We start from the raw sequence: 15,083 nt of genomic DNA, 5'->3' as shown, positions 1-15,083 counted from the left end.
ATAGATAGATAGATAGATAGATAGATAGATAGATAGATAGATAGATAGAAGAGCACCTCCATTTGGAAGTGTCTCTGCTCAGCAAGGTCACTAAAGAGGCTTTCTTTGCACAATTTTCCACAATGAATTTGAAGGCATCAGAAACTCCATAAGTTTCCCAGCATACAAAAGGCCCGCTAAGACCTACAAGCGAATTTTATCAGCTATTTGCCATTTTCTTTTTATTATTATTATTAACCTTTATTTATAAAGCGCTGTAAGTTTACACAGCGCTGTACATCAATTTTTTTAGTCAGACGGTTCCCTGCCCTCAGGCTTACAATCTAAAAGACACGACACAAAAGGAGAAGGGAGTGGTGGTGGGGAATAGGATCAGGTCCAGCAGATCTTTTCCACCACCTTTCACTGGTCTAGTATTTCTTTAAAAACCAAGGCTCTCATTAATGCGCCGCAAACAAGCAAATGTGCTTCCTCTGCTTGGCCTTGGTTTCCAAAAGTTACTGGCTGTTCTTTGCAGCCTTATCGGCCGGCTGATAAATCTGCAAGCGGCAGCTTAATTACTACAGAGAGAGAGTTTTAATCTTCTAAACAGTGTTACTATTTTGATCTTCATGGATGCGTTGGTACCCCCTCACTTCACATCAAAGTCAAGAGAAATTGATTCCTAGCAAGCGCACAGTTCAGCGTTCCTTAAAGAGTTAGCATTGCTAGCAAATTGCAATAGGCTCTGGCCACAGATAATGTAAAGATGCTGCTGATTCATTGATGGATTGGCAACAGTTGGATTTGGGGACTGAGAGTATCCTGGAAGTTAGCTCTGCTCCCTGAAAAGTGTCCCATCTATTCTCAATAAGGAAAGTCAAGTTGACTTTGACTTACGGTGACCCGATGAGTGACAGAATTCAAAGATATAGCCGTGTCAGTCTATAGAATCAGTATGTAGAAAGGACTTGTAGCACCTTTGATACTAATAGAATAGTACTAATAGAAAGAAAGAACTTGGCAGCATGAGCTTTCGTAGACTTCAGTCTACTCCCTCAGATGCATTTGGTTTCCTCAGATCATGCTGCCAACTTCTTTCTTTCATTTAGTCTCAAAGGTGCTGCAAGAGCATCGCCATAAATTGGAAACAACCTGAAGGCACACAACAGCAACAACAACAAAAACAAAAACCCATTTCGCGTCACTGTTGCATTTAATGGGACTTAAGCATCCATGGATTTTGGGGGATCCTGGAACTAAAAACCAACTGAAACCGAGGGCCATGGTGTTGCATACTAGTCATGTTCTTGCCTAAAGCACTTTATGCTGTACTTTATGCAGCCCCATGACCAAGAGCAACCAATTCCCTTTTAGATGCCCTAACAAAATACTTTTTAAGAGTAACTTTTCTCAAGCCCTGAGACAAATGCGTTCCTGGCTTAACCCAGCCGGAGCCAATGTGTGGTTCCAGCCCCAGACCTTACCTGTCCAGGTGTGCGTCTTGTGTGCCGCATCTCCCCTGGCCTTCCCCTTCGGCAGCTCCAAAAGACTCTTGTGATGCCTTGTTCTCTTCCCAGATGTCTCCCAAGGTAGCGGCAGCGCACACTGTTTTTCCAACCCCAGCTACCACACCTTGCCTTGCGGTGTGACGTCACGGGTCTTTCCCAGTAATCTGGATGGAAACCTCTCCAGGAAGGTAGATATACGAACCTTGTGTTGCACCCCCCCAACCCACCCCCTTCCCATCCACCCAACCCTTCCCTAGCAATGTTCTACTGGTTCAAGGAAATGTACAAAACATGGCTCCGTTGCGCAGCTGTGGCCAAAAAGGGCACCATCTCTTACCCAAATACTTATAGTGCAGATGTTCAGGGGAGGTTGGTGGTATCATGTTTTATATGGATATGTGAAACCGTGGATAACAGCAAACCCTATTGAAACAAACGACTTCCAGCAGAGGTTGGCCATAGAGTCGTGCTGGAGGACCTAGAGATTCCTAGAGAGAATGCCTCTCTAGGTATTTCTAGGTCCTCCAGCGCAACTCTGTGGGCAACTTCTGCCAGAAGCATACCATAGAATGGAACTGGAGGACCTAGAGAATGCCTAGAGAGAACATTTTTTTGGAGGCGTGTGATTGAAATCCCAAGTCCTGGTCCCACTGATATGGAGACTATACTGTATACTCTGGGTTTATTCTGGACTTTAAAGAAGCCGTCCAAAGAGTTTTTTCCTGCAACTGCTGCTTCAGTTTAATTATTTAATCAATGACGGATTCATTCATGCCGTTTTAGACTGCTTTGACTGCCATGGCTCCATCCTATGGGATCTTGGGATTTGTAGTTCGTTGAGGCTTTGGAGCTAAATTAACTCACTACAAATCCCAGGGTATGGAGCAAAAGCTGTGAAAGTGGTGTCAAACTGCATTACTTCTGCAGCATAGATGCAGCCAGAGGGATGTGGAGTTTGGGGTATTCTCTGAGGTGTATCCAAGGCTACTTTTCCAAGCTTGGGAATAAACCATTCAATAGCTATCTTCTTAAATTCCCTTTTTTACAGTTTGCTAATGAACACCTCCAGTGTTGCTCTGTTGTTGTTTTTCCTTGAATTGGGGGAATTCCTGTCTGTTGCGTGTGTCGGGGTTAAATGGCCTTTTCCTTTTTGTAACCCCGCAGTTAGATTGTGGCTGCATGACGGTGTATCATTCCTGGTGGCGGCAGGTTCTCCTTGTTTATTTGTTTTGCAAAGTTTGCATCTTCGCTGTCGTTCTGAGTCGTGGCCAAAGACCTTGTTCCATAAAACATGTTCCCTAGCATTTGAAGGTTGCATGCTCCTTCCATCCCTCTGTTCTGATCTACTCCAAAATGAGTCTACCTGCCTTGAAGGTCCCTCACCCACTTGCCTCTTTTTAACTCCATCCTCATCCCTTTCTTGGGTTGCTTTGCCTTTTTAACTCACTGCTGTCATAACTCTTTGAACAGCTCAGTAACAAAATCCTTGACAGAGACACTGCAGACTGGAGAGCCTACTGCTATCTCAATGATCTAGGTCAGTACATTTCATCCCTTTAACCGTCCGAAGCGGGACCTAGAGCAATCCCTAGTCCTTTTAATTATGAGATGATGAAGTCAGAGACCCATGTGGATGTGTTTGTTTTCTCCCCATCATCTGTGTTCTGTTAATAAGAAATGCACAAGAGGAATATTCCCCTTAATTTCAATGAGAGCTTTGTTTGAAGGTGGCACTTGGAGCAGAGCCCTCTCTATAGAGACACATGGGGAAAACCTCCCTCCAGTGAATAGCAGACAGCGCAACAGTGGCATCTAGTGGCAGAATGCAAGCATTACCGCCCAGTTTTAGGAACACAAGGGGGAACCATATCTAGAAGGAGCATCTCTTTCTATTTGCTGTCTGTCACCTAATTCTGGATTCCAAACACAAGGAGGGCACTTTCACCTAGTATAATTATAGTTATATTGTTATATCATTTTAATGTATTGTAAGCATCTTAATCTTTTTAAACTTGATTTTAGCACTGAATTTGTTTTAACTATTGTAGTACAGTAATTTAATTCTATTTTAATATACAATTTTTGTATGGTTTTTAACTGTATGCTGTTTTTAAAATGTAAGCCACCCTGGGTCCCAGCCTTGGGAGAAGGGTGGGATATAAATATAATAATAATAATAGTACTTTAACTGCCATGGCTGCTTCAAATGGGTTCCTGGGGCTTGCACTTTGGTGAGGCATCCAAGCGCTCTCACAAGCGATTCCAAAAACCCCACCTTAAACTGCAAATCCCAGAATTCCATAGGATATTTTGTAGGATATTGCCATGGCCATTAAAATTAAATAGGAATTATAATGCTATACTTGTGTAGGGGGGGAAAGGCCCCAAGAACACTGCCTATCTATCAAGTTAGTACAAGTTTCCCAGAACGACACCTAAATGCATCAAACTGGTGTTGCCAAACTGTATTCTCTTCTCTTTCCTTTAGTTATTGATACTGTACACAGATATTGATATTTCTTTAGATGTGGATGCGCGTTTCTAGCCATATCCTAGGATTAGAGTAGAGGAGTACCTGGGAGTGTCTCTGCCAAATCGGGACAGTTTGAGGATATGTGAAATATATATTGAGATATATTGGAGCCAAGCTAAGCCCACTCCAATGGTCTGGTGGGAGCCAATGTCTGTGACATTTCCACCCCTTGGATGCATACTGGGATAACTGGGAATCTTACTAAATTGTGGGGAGAAGGTAGGATTCAAAGACATAGCTGTGTTAAGTCTGGAAAATCAGTATGCAAAGGGATCTTGTTGCACCTGTTGCCAGCATCTGTGGCTGGCATCTTCAGAGAATGCGTTCCCCGACGATGCCAGCCACATGACGCAACGTCAGGAATAAACTCTTCTAGAACATCATCATCATAATAATAATAATAATAATAATAATAATAATAGGTTTAATTTATGTCCCGCCTTTCCAGAAGGATCAAGACAGGTCACAATAGAATACATAAATAAATACATAACACATACGTAACTAAAAATGACATATCCCATTATCTCTTAGCTTAAAAACTAAAATACCAATGCTAACAATACCAATTAAAATCAATTTAAAATAGGCAAGACTGGAGAGAGACATTTGGGCAAACGAAGGGCAATCTGCATCGGTGTAGATAAGTCGAGGGTAAAACTTTGGCATTTATAATGAAGGATGTAAAGGATGAAGTAAAAGAAAACAATTCCAAAGAACTTACAAAACCCCAGCAGGGATAACTATTAGTGCATAATACTAAAGGATGGATGGATGGATGGATGGATGGATGGATGGATGGATGGAAGAGTAGAAGGAGGTCAGTGCTTCTAGGGCAGATGAAACTCTTGCCTTTCATCATATATGTATATATGCGTTAACATGCAGTACTTCCATTGACCTGTGGATAAGTCAACTCAGGTTACTTAGATCAATTTTTAAACCTAACTTTCTAGACATATATGTGAGTATATACAGTAATGTGACATGGCCACGTAACCCAAAAACACCCACCCAAAATCTATTTTCCACAAGCTTGCCCACCCATAAATGCAGGTCCTGGATCCCACCTTTTCAACTGGAATCCCAGTTCAAAACCATAAGGGGAAATAACTTTGCACCCATTGAACTTGCTGCCATTTTTAAATTTACATGGGAGTCCTTTTCCATCCACTTGCAAAACATCTGTAGCACATTTTGCAGGCAGTGGCCTCCAATTTTGCAGCGACCTTCATATCTGCAAATAGCAGAAGGGCTTTTTGGGGGGAAAGGTGCTGTACTTAGAGGCAGGCTGATTCTGCCCTCCTTGTTTTCTTTCAAGGATCGCTCACCGATTTGGCTGCGTTTCCCCAGGAGGAGATTTTTCCCTTCTCCAAAGACAGGTTTTCTTGCTTTGAGGAGTCCCAGCTGTGGGGAAGGGAACTTAAAATAGCAGCATATCCTTGCATAGATTGGGACCCTTTCGTAAAGAGGGGCAAACCGTATCCGAAACGGTGGGTCAGACACGCCTCCACCACGTTTTGCTGTTACCACATCAGTGTCCCTCTCTGTTTAGAAGTATTTAACTAGCCACAGCTCTTTAGTCTATGACAAATTTTGCACATCAAGCAAATCTCCATCTATATACTTTTTAAACTCATTTGCATAATTTATTCAGCTAATTATACTAATCAGGGAGAGTCCTGTCGCTCCGCAAAGGGAGAAAGCCATTGCAGACCTTGCAGAAAGTGGCTTAGATGATGCAGTATGTGTAGGGACTGTGGGAGGAGTAAATATCTTTATGTACCTTGCATCTACTCTTTTGTTTGGCCTGAAAGAGGAGGATTGCACCTTCTCTAATGGGAAGAGGCAAATACTTCATAGTTTATAACACTCACCCAGATTTTTGCATCTCTCATAGACTGAAGCCACTTTCAGATCCCCTTTTGCTTTCTGGGATTTCACCAGGAATTGGTCTGTAATGTGTGATGCTATCATGAGTTCTAGACACATCTTTTTGAGGTGTTAGGAGTGCCACATTCTGCACCCATGTTGAGTATATTAACTTCTTGCATATGGCTTCAAATGGGTCTGGTTTTGGCACATCAGTACAGAGGCTTAGATCTAAGTTGCATGGACCTTCCTGCTCCTCCGAGACACAGGATCCATTTCCAAAACCGTTGGTTCGATGCAAGCTTTTTGCAGAGGGGCACCCGCTCAGATCTGTGGTGCTTGAACATCTGTCTGCACCACAAAAGCAGCTGCTGGTGAAAGAACAAAGTAGTGGGGTATGGCATTGACTGCATCCGCACTGCAGAAATAATCCAGGTTGACACTGCTTTAACTGCCACAGCTCCATCCTACAGAATTCTGGGGCTTGCAGTTTGTTGTGGCACCAGAGCACTCTGACAGAAAAGGCTAAATATCTCCCAATACGACAAATCCTACAATCCCATAGCATTGGGCCCTGGCGGTTAAAGCAATATCAGACTGCATTATTTCTGCAGTGCAGATGCAGCCTAAGATTTATCATTTGTTTATTCAGGCAACCAGGTCAAGATTGCATTCAGCCTAGAAACCAGTTGCTTGGTTGCTGGGGGGGGGGGACCCTCCTGTAACCCAACCCGGTTCCCCCATAAGTACCTTTTACCTGTCCAGGATAGGAAGGGGACTGGGTTTGCCCCACATCCATTGTCCCAAAACTTAGAATCAGAGTGAACCAGAGGGGAAGGTCTTTCTGCTGCACCATCCAGTTTGCATAAAAATATTTATGCATTTTCCATTGTATATTATTTTTGTGCAGGTGCTTGTGGGATGAATAGACGTCAGAACACATACATTATGGAAAAAGGCTTCAAAGGTATAGTATCTGATGCCGACAAGTGACCCCATAGCAGTCAGTCTGGGGAAGGCAGGAGAGGTGAGCTAGCCTGACATGTATCTCTGGAAGGCGTCACTGGTCAGCTGCTAGGCAGTCACCTATGCCCAGAAGCTGGCCATGGGATGGTTTGTGGGTGGAATCATAGTCTTAGGAATCTATGCGATTCAGAGCTTTCACATACCAGAACAGGTATCCATGTGGAACAAGACAGGGTCGAGTAGTGGGCTGGTATAGCATTAAACTTATGCTTTGTGAATGCCAAGCTCAAAGGTCAAGGACTTGCTCACAGTAGCAGAAGCCTTGCAGCCTGGCAGATCATGCCCTGTCTTGAGCAGCTGTAGTTGAGCAAATGCAAAAGAGTTTAGTTTCTTTTCCTGGCACCTTATTTACAAAAGCGTTTCATGATCCAAGACTGGAGGAAGACTAGGAGCTGCTAGCCATGGGTAAAGACTCTGTGGCTACAGAGGGCCAACTGTGTATCTACTGTGTAGATTCAACCCGAGCTCCCAATGGCTCATAGCTAGAAGTATTGAAAGTTATACTCTGTGAAGAACAGTGGAACTTATTCCGTATCCCCTTCCCTTTGTATGGCATCTTAGGGGACATGTTGAAATAACTGAGGAATGGTATCTCGCTCTCCTCCAGCCCCATAGGTTTCACCCTAGTCTTCACCCCTTCAAATGGTCTTTTGAAGAAGGTAGAGTGGGCTGAGCTAGAAAAAGTATTCCTGGCAATGGCAGCAGATCACCAGCAGCATCTGCTGGATCCAGGAAAGCAAGTTGCCTCTATCTTTCTCTCATTCACTCAACATCATTGCCAGACCCAGAAATGGGTGCCAGGTGGCATAAGCCATTGCAGGGATGGCTTGGCTAATGGAGGAATGTGGTTGGGGTGTGTACCAGGCAACTTGAGATATGAGCAGTATGAGTATGGCACCAACTCTAGTGATACCTCTGAGCACTGATATGTGAGCAATTGGCTACCAGCTCATGGTGAGTTTCCAGGAAAGAGAGACATGGCTATTGTAGTCAATGGGTACAAATATAATGTTGGTCCCTGGCACAAACACTGCTGGTTTCTCACATCCGAAAGCTAAAGAAGCACTGCTGTAGGCGACATACGCTGGTATAACTGGAGCAGCCTCCTTGCCCAGCGGATGTCATAAATACAATGGTAGACATCTCTATTCCACCAAGCTACTCTCTTGGAGCTCAGCTTTCATAGTGTTCGCTGTATTTTGTGTCATCCTGACATCTTTTCATTATTATGTCCTGTGTGCCTCTGGTTGATACTGTGGATTTTGGTCTAAACTCTGGGGTTTTTAATGCCTGGGATTTATGTACCCCACTCCCCCAGATGTTGTTGGTCTGCAGATCCCAGCAGGCCAGGCCAGCATAGGCAATGGTGAGGAATGCTGGGAACTGCAGTTCAACATCAAGAGGGGCAGAGAATTCCCAAACCTGCAGTAGCAGACCCATTAAATCAGTAAAGCTTGCAAAAACATTGACTTCTCAAGTTCTTCTTTTGCAACAATGGATCCACACTACTTTGGAAAAGGAACTGGTTGTCACCAGACTGCAAATCCCAGGATTTCATAGGATGGAGACGTGATACTTAAAGTGGTATTGAGCTGGTATAATCATATAGTGCAGATAGACTCTGGGCCATAGTATCAGGGAAGGGAAGTCCCAAGACTAGCAGTGAGGTAGTTCTCTAATAGGATTTTTGGTAGCAGATTGCCTCTCTCTGGATTTATCCTAAGGAACATGCAAAAACCAGCTAATATGCTTAAAGCAACAGGTAAGTCACTTTGAAAGGAGAAACTTTTCTCTTAAGAGGTTAAGAGCAGGAACCAAACCATTTTTTCCACTGATAGTCAGATTTTTCTTGCTGCTAAAATGACCGTCTGTAGGCAAAGAAGAAATGCCAGCCTGGTGTTTGCTCCTTTTGTTGCTGATAAGAAGGTTTCCTGTATTGCTGCGAATCGTGTTTTCTTGTTAAAAATAACAGAGAGTTAACCCAAGCCAAACAATCGTGGGTTCCTGCCCCACAAGACTTCCAGTTATAATGGTGAAAATGGGGCAGCGAATGTAGGAACAAAAGAAGTAAGCAAAGATAACAGTGGATTTGTTTCCTATCATGGAAAAAGATACGCTTGCTATTTGAATGCTGGTTTGGAGAGGGATGGGGAAACGGCATTCACAAAATGTCTACAGTTGCAAGCCATTAGTTTTTCTTTCAGACCTTTTTTTGCATCATAAAGAACCTTAAGAAGAAATCCAGATGCCCACAGATTTCTCCGTATGGGTCCAGTCTCCCTTCTCTGGAATTCCAAAAGCGCAATATTCCCAAATTGCCCGCATGCACGGCTGAGATGGTGACGCCTTTGTTTTATGATGGTTGCCCCTCCATATCCACAGACTCTTTATCCATGGGTTGAAACACTCAGAGTTTGAAAATATTCCAAAAATATAAATGCCAAAAAGCAAGCCTTGATTTTGCCGTTTTATATGAGGCACCATTTTGCGAGGCCATTGTATTTAATGGGACTTGAGCATCCACAGATTCTAGTATCCACATTCTGGAACCAAACCCCAGCAGATACCAAAAGTCCACTGTATTGTGTATAAAATTGCCTTCAAGCTATGTGTAAAAGGTGTATACAAAACATAAATGGATTGGGGATATCTCCAAGATAGCACATTATTTACAAGTCCAAAATAACTCCAAAATCCCAAATACTTTTAGTCCTAAACATTGCAGATAAGGGAGACTGAACCTGTAATGTCAGTCTGGAAGTCCTTGGTACATGTTATTCCAATTCCAAAAACATGTTGTCTCCTGTAATGCCAGCAATGGGGTACAAGAACTGCAAGAATCCATTATGCCACCGGGTTTGAAAAGTTGTCTCTAGACGGGTGGAAAAGTGGCGCATGCTTTCTAGGCGAAGGGCATATACAAGGGGTATTTTCCTGGAAGGATTTTATGGGGCGTCGGGTGGGGTGGGTCGAGCGTGTGCGCAATGTAATGTTGTACGATCGCAATGAGACCCATTTAACCCTGAGAGCCATGGCACTGAAGGGCTGTTTTTCTTCCTACTGAATGTTCAGGAAATGACTTGCGAATGAGTTTGGATGAGCAGATGGTTTGGAGAGACAGTGGTTCGGAGATACCTGAGGCGTAACTGGTGGGTCACAGTGTCGAAAGTTTTGAGGGCTAGAGCTCCCCCCCTAACCCTCCCCCCAAACCCTCCCCTTAACCCCATCCCTGCAGTTTTTTAGCAAACGCGCTAAGAGGCCGGCGGGGGTCTTGTCTTGCAGACTATATGAAGGGATCCGCCTGCAGCTCCAGCACCTGTTCCCTCAACAGCAGCGAAAACCCTTACGCCACCATCAAAGACCCCCCCATCTTGACATGCAAACACCCCGAGAGCAGCTATGTGGAAATGAAATCCCCCATTCACCAGGAATCATCATATTCTGACACGCCAGCCTTGTCAACCGCTAACAGAAACATCTATGACGTGGGTAAGTCCAGCGGACCCTTGGGATCTGGCTAGGGTTTGGTTCCAGGTGGATGCTCAAGTCCCATTAGATGCAGTAGCATAGTAAAATGGTACCCTGTATATAAGAGGGCAAAATAAAGGTTTGCGTTTTGGAATGTATATTTCTAACAAATATTTCAAGTGGTGGATGCTTGAATCCGTGGATACAGAGGGCTGTTAGCAATCCTGGGTAACCAGCAAGTGTTAGCCAGCCATAGTGCCAGGTTATCACTTGTTTATCTAGCCACATTTTTGTCACATTTGCACATGGCTCTCCTCCCAATTTTATTTTCACAGCAACCCAGTGAGTTAGGCCTGACAGAGAGAAAAGCAACTGAAGATCACCCAGAAGGATCTAAACTGAGGGATGGGGAACCGGCTCATTGTAGACCAACTTTGTTTCATGCACAAAATTATTTTAAAATATTTAAAATATTCAATATGCATATGAGGTGTATATGAAACATAAATGAATTTGTTTAAATTTGGGGTCCCTTTCCACAATATTACATAGAGCCAGAATATAGTGGTAAGAACCTTGGACTATAACTCTGGAAATCAGGGTTCGATTCCCTGCTCAGTCATGGAAAGCCACTGGGCGAGTCAGAGGCGCTCAGCCCCAGAAAACCCCACCACAGGTTTGCCTTAGGGTCTCTGTAAGTTAAAAAAAGACTTGAAGGCCCACAACAACAAATGTGTATGCAAATACAGGTATTTCAAACTCCAAAAAATAAACATATTCTGAAATCCCAAACACTTCTGGACTCAGACATTTCTGATGAGGGAGATGCAACCTGTATCAGAATGCAGCGAACCACTGCTGTGACCCCTCTACTCTTCACTGGCCACTAAATGGCCATGGGTACAGATTAAAAAGTGGTTTTCATTGTGTGGCCCATAGAGATTCCTCCTCAATGACCAGAAAAGGGTTAGTCCTGCCCCGTCATAAGTCACACACAGGATGCCAGCCTTTATTTCTGAAGACGTCTGTGCCCTGTGAGGAGTGGCTTAGGGAGCTGGGAGTGTTTAGCCTCATGACAAAAAGGCTAAGAAGGGACATGATAGTCATGTTTAAATATTTGAATGGATGTCATATCGAAGAGGGAACAGGCTTGTTTTCCACGGCTCCAGAGACTAGGACAAGGAGCAATGGATTCAATCTGCAGGAAAAGAGATTTCACCTAAATCTCAGGAGGAATTTCCTGAGGGCCAGAGCTGTTTGATAGTGGAATATGTTGCCTTGGTGACACCTCCTTCTTTGGAGATTTTTAAACAGAGGCTGGAAGGGATGCTTTGATCATTGTTGTTGCATGGCAAGGTATGATTCTATGTCTCTACATATCTTGTTGGAGGAGATAACGCAATGTGTTCCTGTTCTTGTCTTCACAGAGCCCACCACGGTCAGTGTGGTCCACGAGACCCGTCCCCGCAACGCTGGCTACATCCAAAATCCATACGACCTCCCCAGGAACAGTCACATTCCCTGTCACTACGACGTCCTCCCCGTAAGACACAGCCCGACGCATGGGACCCTTTGGGACAAGCAGTCGTAAAGGGCTGTGTGACGTCGCCCCTGTAAACAAACACACTGCTCTCGGACACCACGAACGAGGAGATGACAATCCGTTCTGTTTTGCTCTGCTACATGCTGGAGAAAACAAAAATTAAGACAAGACACACCAGACCAGAAACCTAAATGGACACGCATTTGGGGCCAACTTCCTTCTGCATGAAACTCATCATTTTACAAGACAGTTTTTTATACAGATCATAGGAAAACCAAGAAAACTCTGCATACAATGGGAGGGAAAGGGGAAGACGTCTGGAAGCCATCGGTCTCCAGTTCCACACAGGCAAAATGTGTTTTCTTCACTTTTGTTTTGCTTTTTAAATTGGAGAGGCATGGAGCGAAGGGAGATCAAACTCCCTTTGCTTCACCCACTTGTAGCTGCACCTGTACTATACTATCGCTTGCTTCAAGAGATCTTTTACTTTTTGAAGACAAGATGTTCAGAAAGATTGTTGGACTCTGTTGCGGGGTAAAGGATGCATGCCCAGAGCAAACCCAGGGAAAATTGTGCTTCAGCTGTGAGCATTATCTGAAGATGCTGCTGTCATGGCTAGACTATGTGGTTGAGCACCATTTCATTCCTCCGTGAGAAGCTTGAGTGTCTAGCTGCTATTTATGATTGTGAGTGGAATGTAAAAGAGGTTGGTGGGAGTCTCTGAGGATTACAATGGCTGCAGAAGCTTCAGAATGATCCTTGCTCAGATCAATGCAGAGCAGCAAGTGTCAAGACCCAGAGAAAGGTGGCACCCGGCTGAGATTTCGCTTCCGTGTTCCTTGTACATTTCTTGGTTTCTTGTGTCCTATTGGAGCTGGTCTCCTTCAGCCCATCTTGGAGAGATGTGGTTGAGCCAACTGACTGACAGCGGTTCTCCTTTAGCATCCCCACCCTGCTCTTCTCAATTGCTCCATGCCCTGGCTGGCTACCTAGATGGCCACCACAGGCGACAATCCCAAAATGCTCATTTGCCTCTCCTCCTCTACAAGAAAAGATTTGCTGGACAGAGCTTAGATACAGTAGCCCTAGCAAAAGGAAAAAGCCCCATGTGCTGTTTCCTATACATCGGAAGTGAGGCTCATCAAAGGCTTGAAGGACCAGCAAAATGATACACGCAGGTGAGGCATCAGGCAACACTTGGTGCCCTCCAGATGTTGGAGACTTCAACTCCCAAGAGCCCCAGCCAGCATGGTCAATGGTAAGGGTTGTAAGATCAGTAGTTCCAAGTCAGGAGCCAAAGGTTCCCAATCCCAGCTTTTACAACACTTCCAACCATTGCAAGGGTACTTTATCATACCAAGGCCTCCCCAAATTGGTCCAACCAGACCCATATTATAGCAATACTGGCACCTTCTTCACTCTGGTACCTACTGGGAACATTGGCCTACAGCCCCCATTTCGCAGGCTGAGGTTTCTGGGAGTTTCTTTCCAACATCTCATAGTTGATAAATGGTGGTAGTCTGTGATTCTGCATTGCTCTTTCATGGTAGTACCTGGAGGCAGCAGGGATTGAACCTGGGACTTTGGGGATGAAAAGCATATGGTTGGTGACTGAATTACCAATACAGAGCCTGTTGTAAGTCAGTCTGTTGGTCCATACAGCTCAGTATTACCTACACCAGGAGTATCAACTGTGTGGCCTTCCAGAGGCCGGGCTGCAACACCCAGCATCCTAACACACAATAATATCTGGAAGGCTGTATGACTTATCTTCACTCACCCATCCACCCACCCACCATTCAATGGGTCTGCTGTAGCTGGGACTAACCATTTGATAGAGAGATGAGGACTCTATAGATCTCCAAATGGTGTCACACTCCAGAGGCCCAAACACATCTGCTTGCATCAGGCCGTTTAAACCCATTTCCACTGTTTAGGATTGTAAATTGTAATGCATGGGAGAGATGTATTGAAAACTGACCAAAATTAGGCAAGCTCAGTCCCTAAGTCGAAGCAAGAGCATCCTTTCTCAAAGGAGACGGGGAAGAGTTAGAGGAGGAGGTCTTTCTGCCCTCTCTGTCAGACAGAGCCAGGCCATTCCCAAGGAAGAGTCAAGGCAGGCAAGATTTGTCCAAGGCACTGGAGGCAATGTAATTATTTACAGGAATGCTGCATGTGTGCATGGGGGGAAAGTGACCGATCAGCAATAGCCGTTTTACTTTCCAGGAAAGCCTTATCCAAAAACATTAAAGAAGTAGCAGAACCTTATTTTGTAGGGCCACTAGGGATATATATTTTAATTACATGTATGGGGGAGGGAGAGGGGATGACTTACCTCAGAATCAGTGGTGCGACAAAGTCCTCCCTCGAAGGCTTTGTATTCAGACAGGGACAGGGTAACTTCTTGACTGTGTTCACATCTCACTTGCAAGTTCGCATATTTGACTTGGATGAAGCAAAGTCATGCAGACTGTTGCACACCATCAAGCGGGCTGTTGTTGTGTGTCTACATCACATTCTGGACTTGAAACAACATTCAGCATTTTCCACCGCTGCCTTGGGTATGGTGGAAACATACATTGAAAACATGGACAAGCCCCAGTCCTACTCCTTTAGCAAAGGTATGCAAGCTTTCAAGTCAACACAGCACTCTTCCTCTGGCAACAACACAGACAGTGTGAGTCCAAAAGAGTACATATGTTCCACTACTGTCCGGTTTGAGACTGGGTCAGGTAGATGACTGTCCTTTGGCTTTGAGGAAAGCTGGATGGCCAAAATTAAGTGGAAGAGGAAAGAAGTGTGTACTGCATCCAGCAGGAGACAGTGAAAAATCCATATTATACATATATAAATATATAGAAATATATATATATATATATATATATAGCATTCCTTTAAAAAGGGATCTCTAGACATTGTAATGGCAATACTTTTTTAAAGCAAGACATATTTGTAATATTTCTTGACCACGCAAAGAGTGGTGTACCTTGTAAAAAATAAACTGAATTTCTGTCAGCCAATACACTTCTCCTACACAGTCTTTTGCATACTTTTAAACGTCACTAAACTTATCAATGAAAGGTTTCCTCTGTCAGTAGAAAAATACAAGGTTCCCAACATAGAGCAGCTCTCCCTTCTGCCAAAAGGTCTG

The 15,083-nt window shown here is 44.1% G+C and overlaps 1 protein-coding gene across 7 annotated transcripts in view; it reads left to right on the top strand.

Annotated features, from left to right (window-relative positions):
- Nucleotides 1-14,945, top strand: part of MEGF11 (multiple EGF like domains 11) — a 277,220-nt gene extending 262,275 nt beyond the window's left edge. For 2 of the 7 annotated variants that reach the window (XM_042474943.1, XM_042474944.1), the window contains 5 exons: nucleotides 1,560-1,678; nucleotides 2,961-3,027; nucleotides 6,806-6,862; nucleotides 10,204-10,410; nucleotides 11,817-14,945. In XM_042474943.1, the coding sequence (XP_042330877.1) occupies nucleotides 1,560-1,678; nucleotides 2,961-3,027; nucleotides 6,806-6,862; nucleotides 10,204-10,410; nucleotides 11,817-11,980 (614 nt within the window). In that variant the 3' untranslated portion in view covers nucleotides 11,981-14,945. Of the gene's footprint in view, nucleotides 1-1,559; nucleotides 1,679-2,960; nucleotides 3,028-6,805; nucleotides 6,863-9,993; nucleotides 10,071-10,203; nucleotides 10,411-11,816 lie in introns of those variants that run through there. The other 5 variants (XR_006104620.1, XM_042474947.1, XM_042474946.1 and 2 more) reach the window with 5 other exon arrangements.
- The last annotated feature ends 138 nt before the right edge of the window (nucleotides 14,946-15,083 follow it).

Source organism: Sceloporus undulatus, chromosome 6 (genome assembly GCF_019175285.1).
Source record: "Sceloporus undulatus isolate JIND9_A2432 ecotype Alabama chromosome 6, SceUnd_v1.1, whole genome shotgun sequence".
Classification (NCBI taxonomy): domain Eukaryota; kingdom Metazoa; phylum Chordata; class Lepidosauria; order Squamata; family Phrynosomatidae; genus Sceloporus; species Sceloporus undulatus.
Note: the sequence above shows the minus strand (reverse complement) of the source record. Positions and strands in the feature narration are given on the sequence as shown.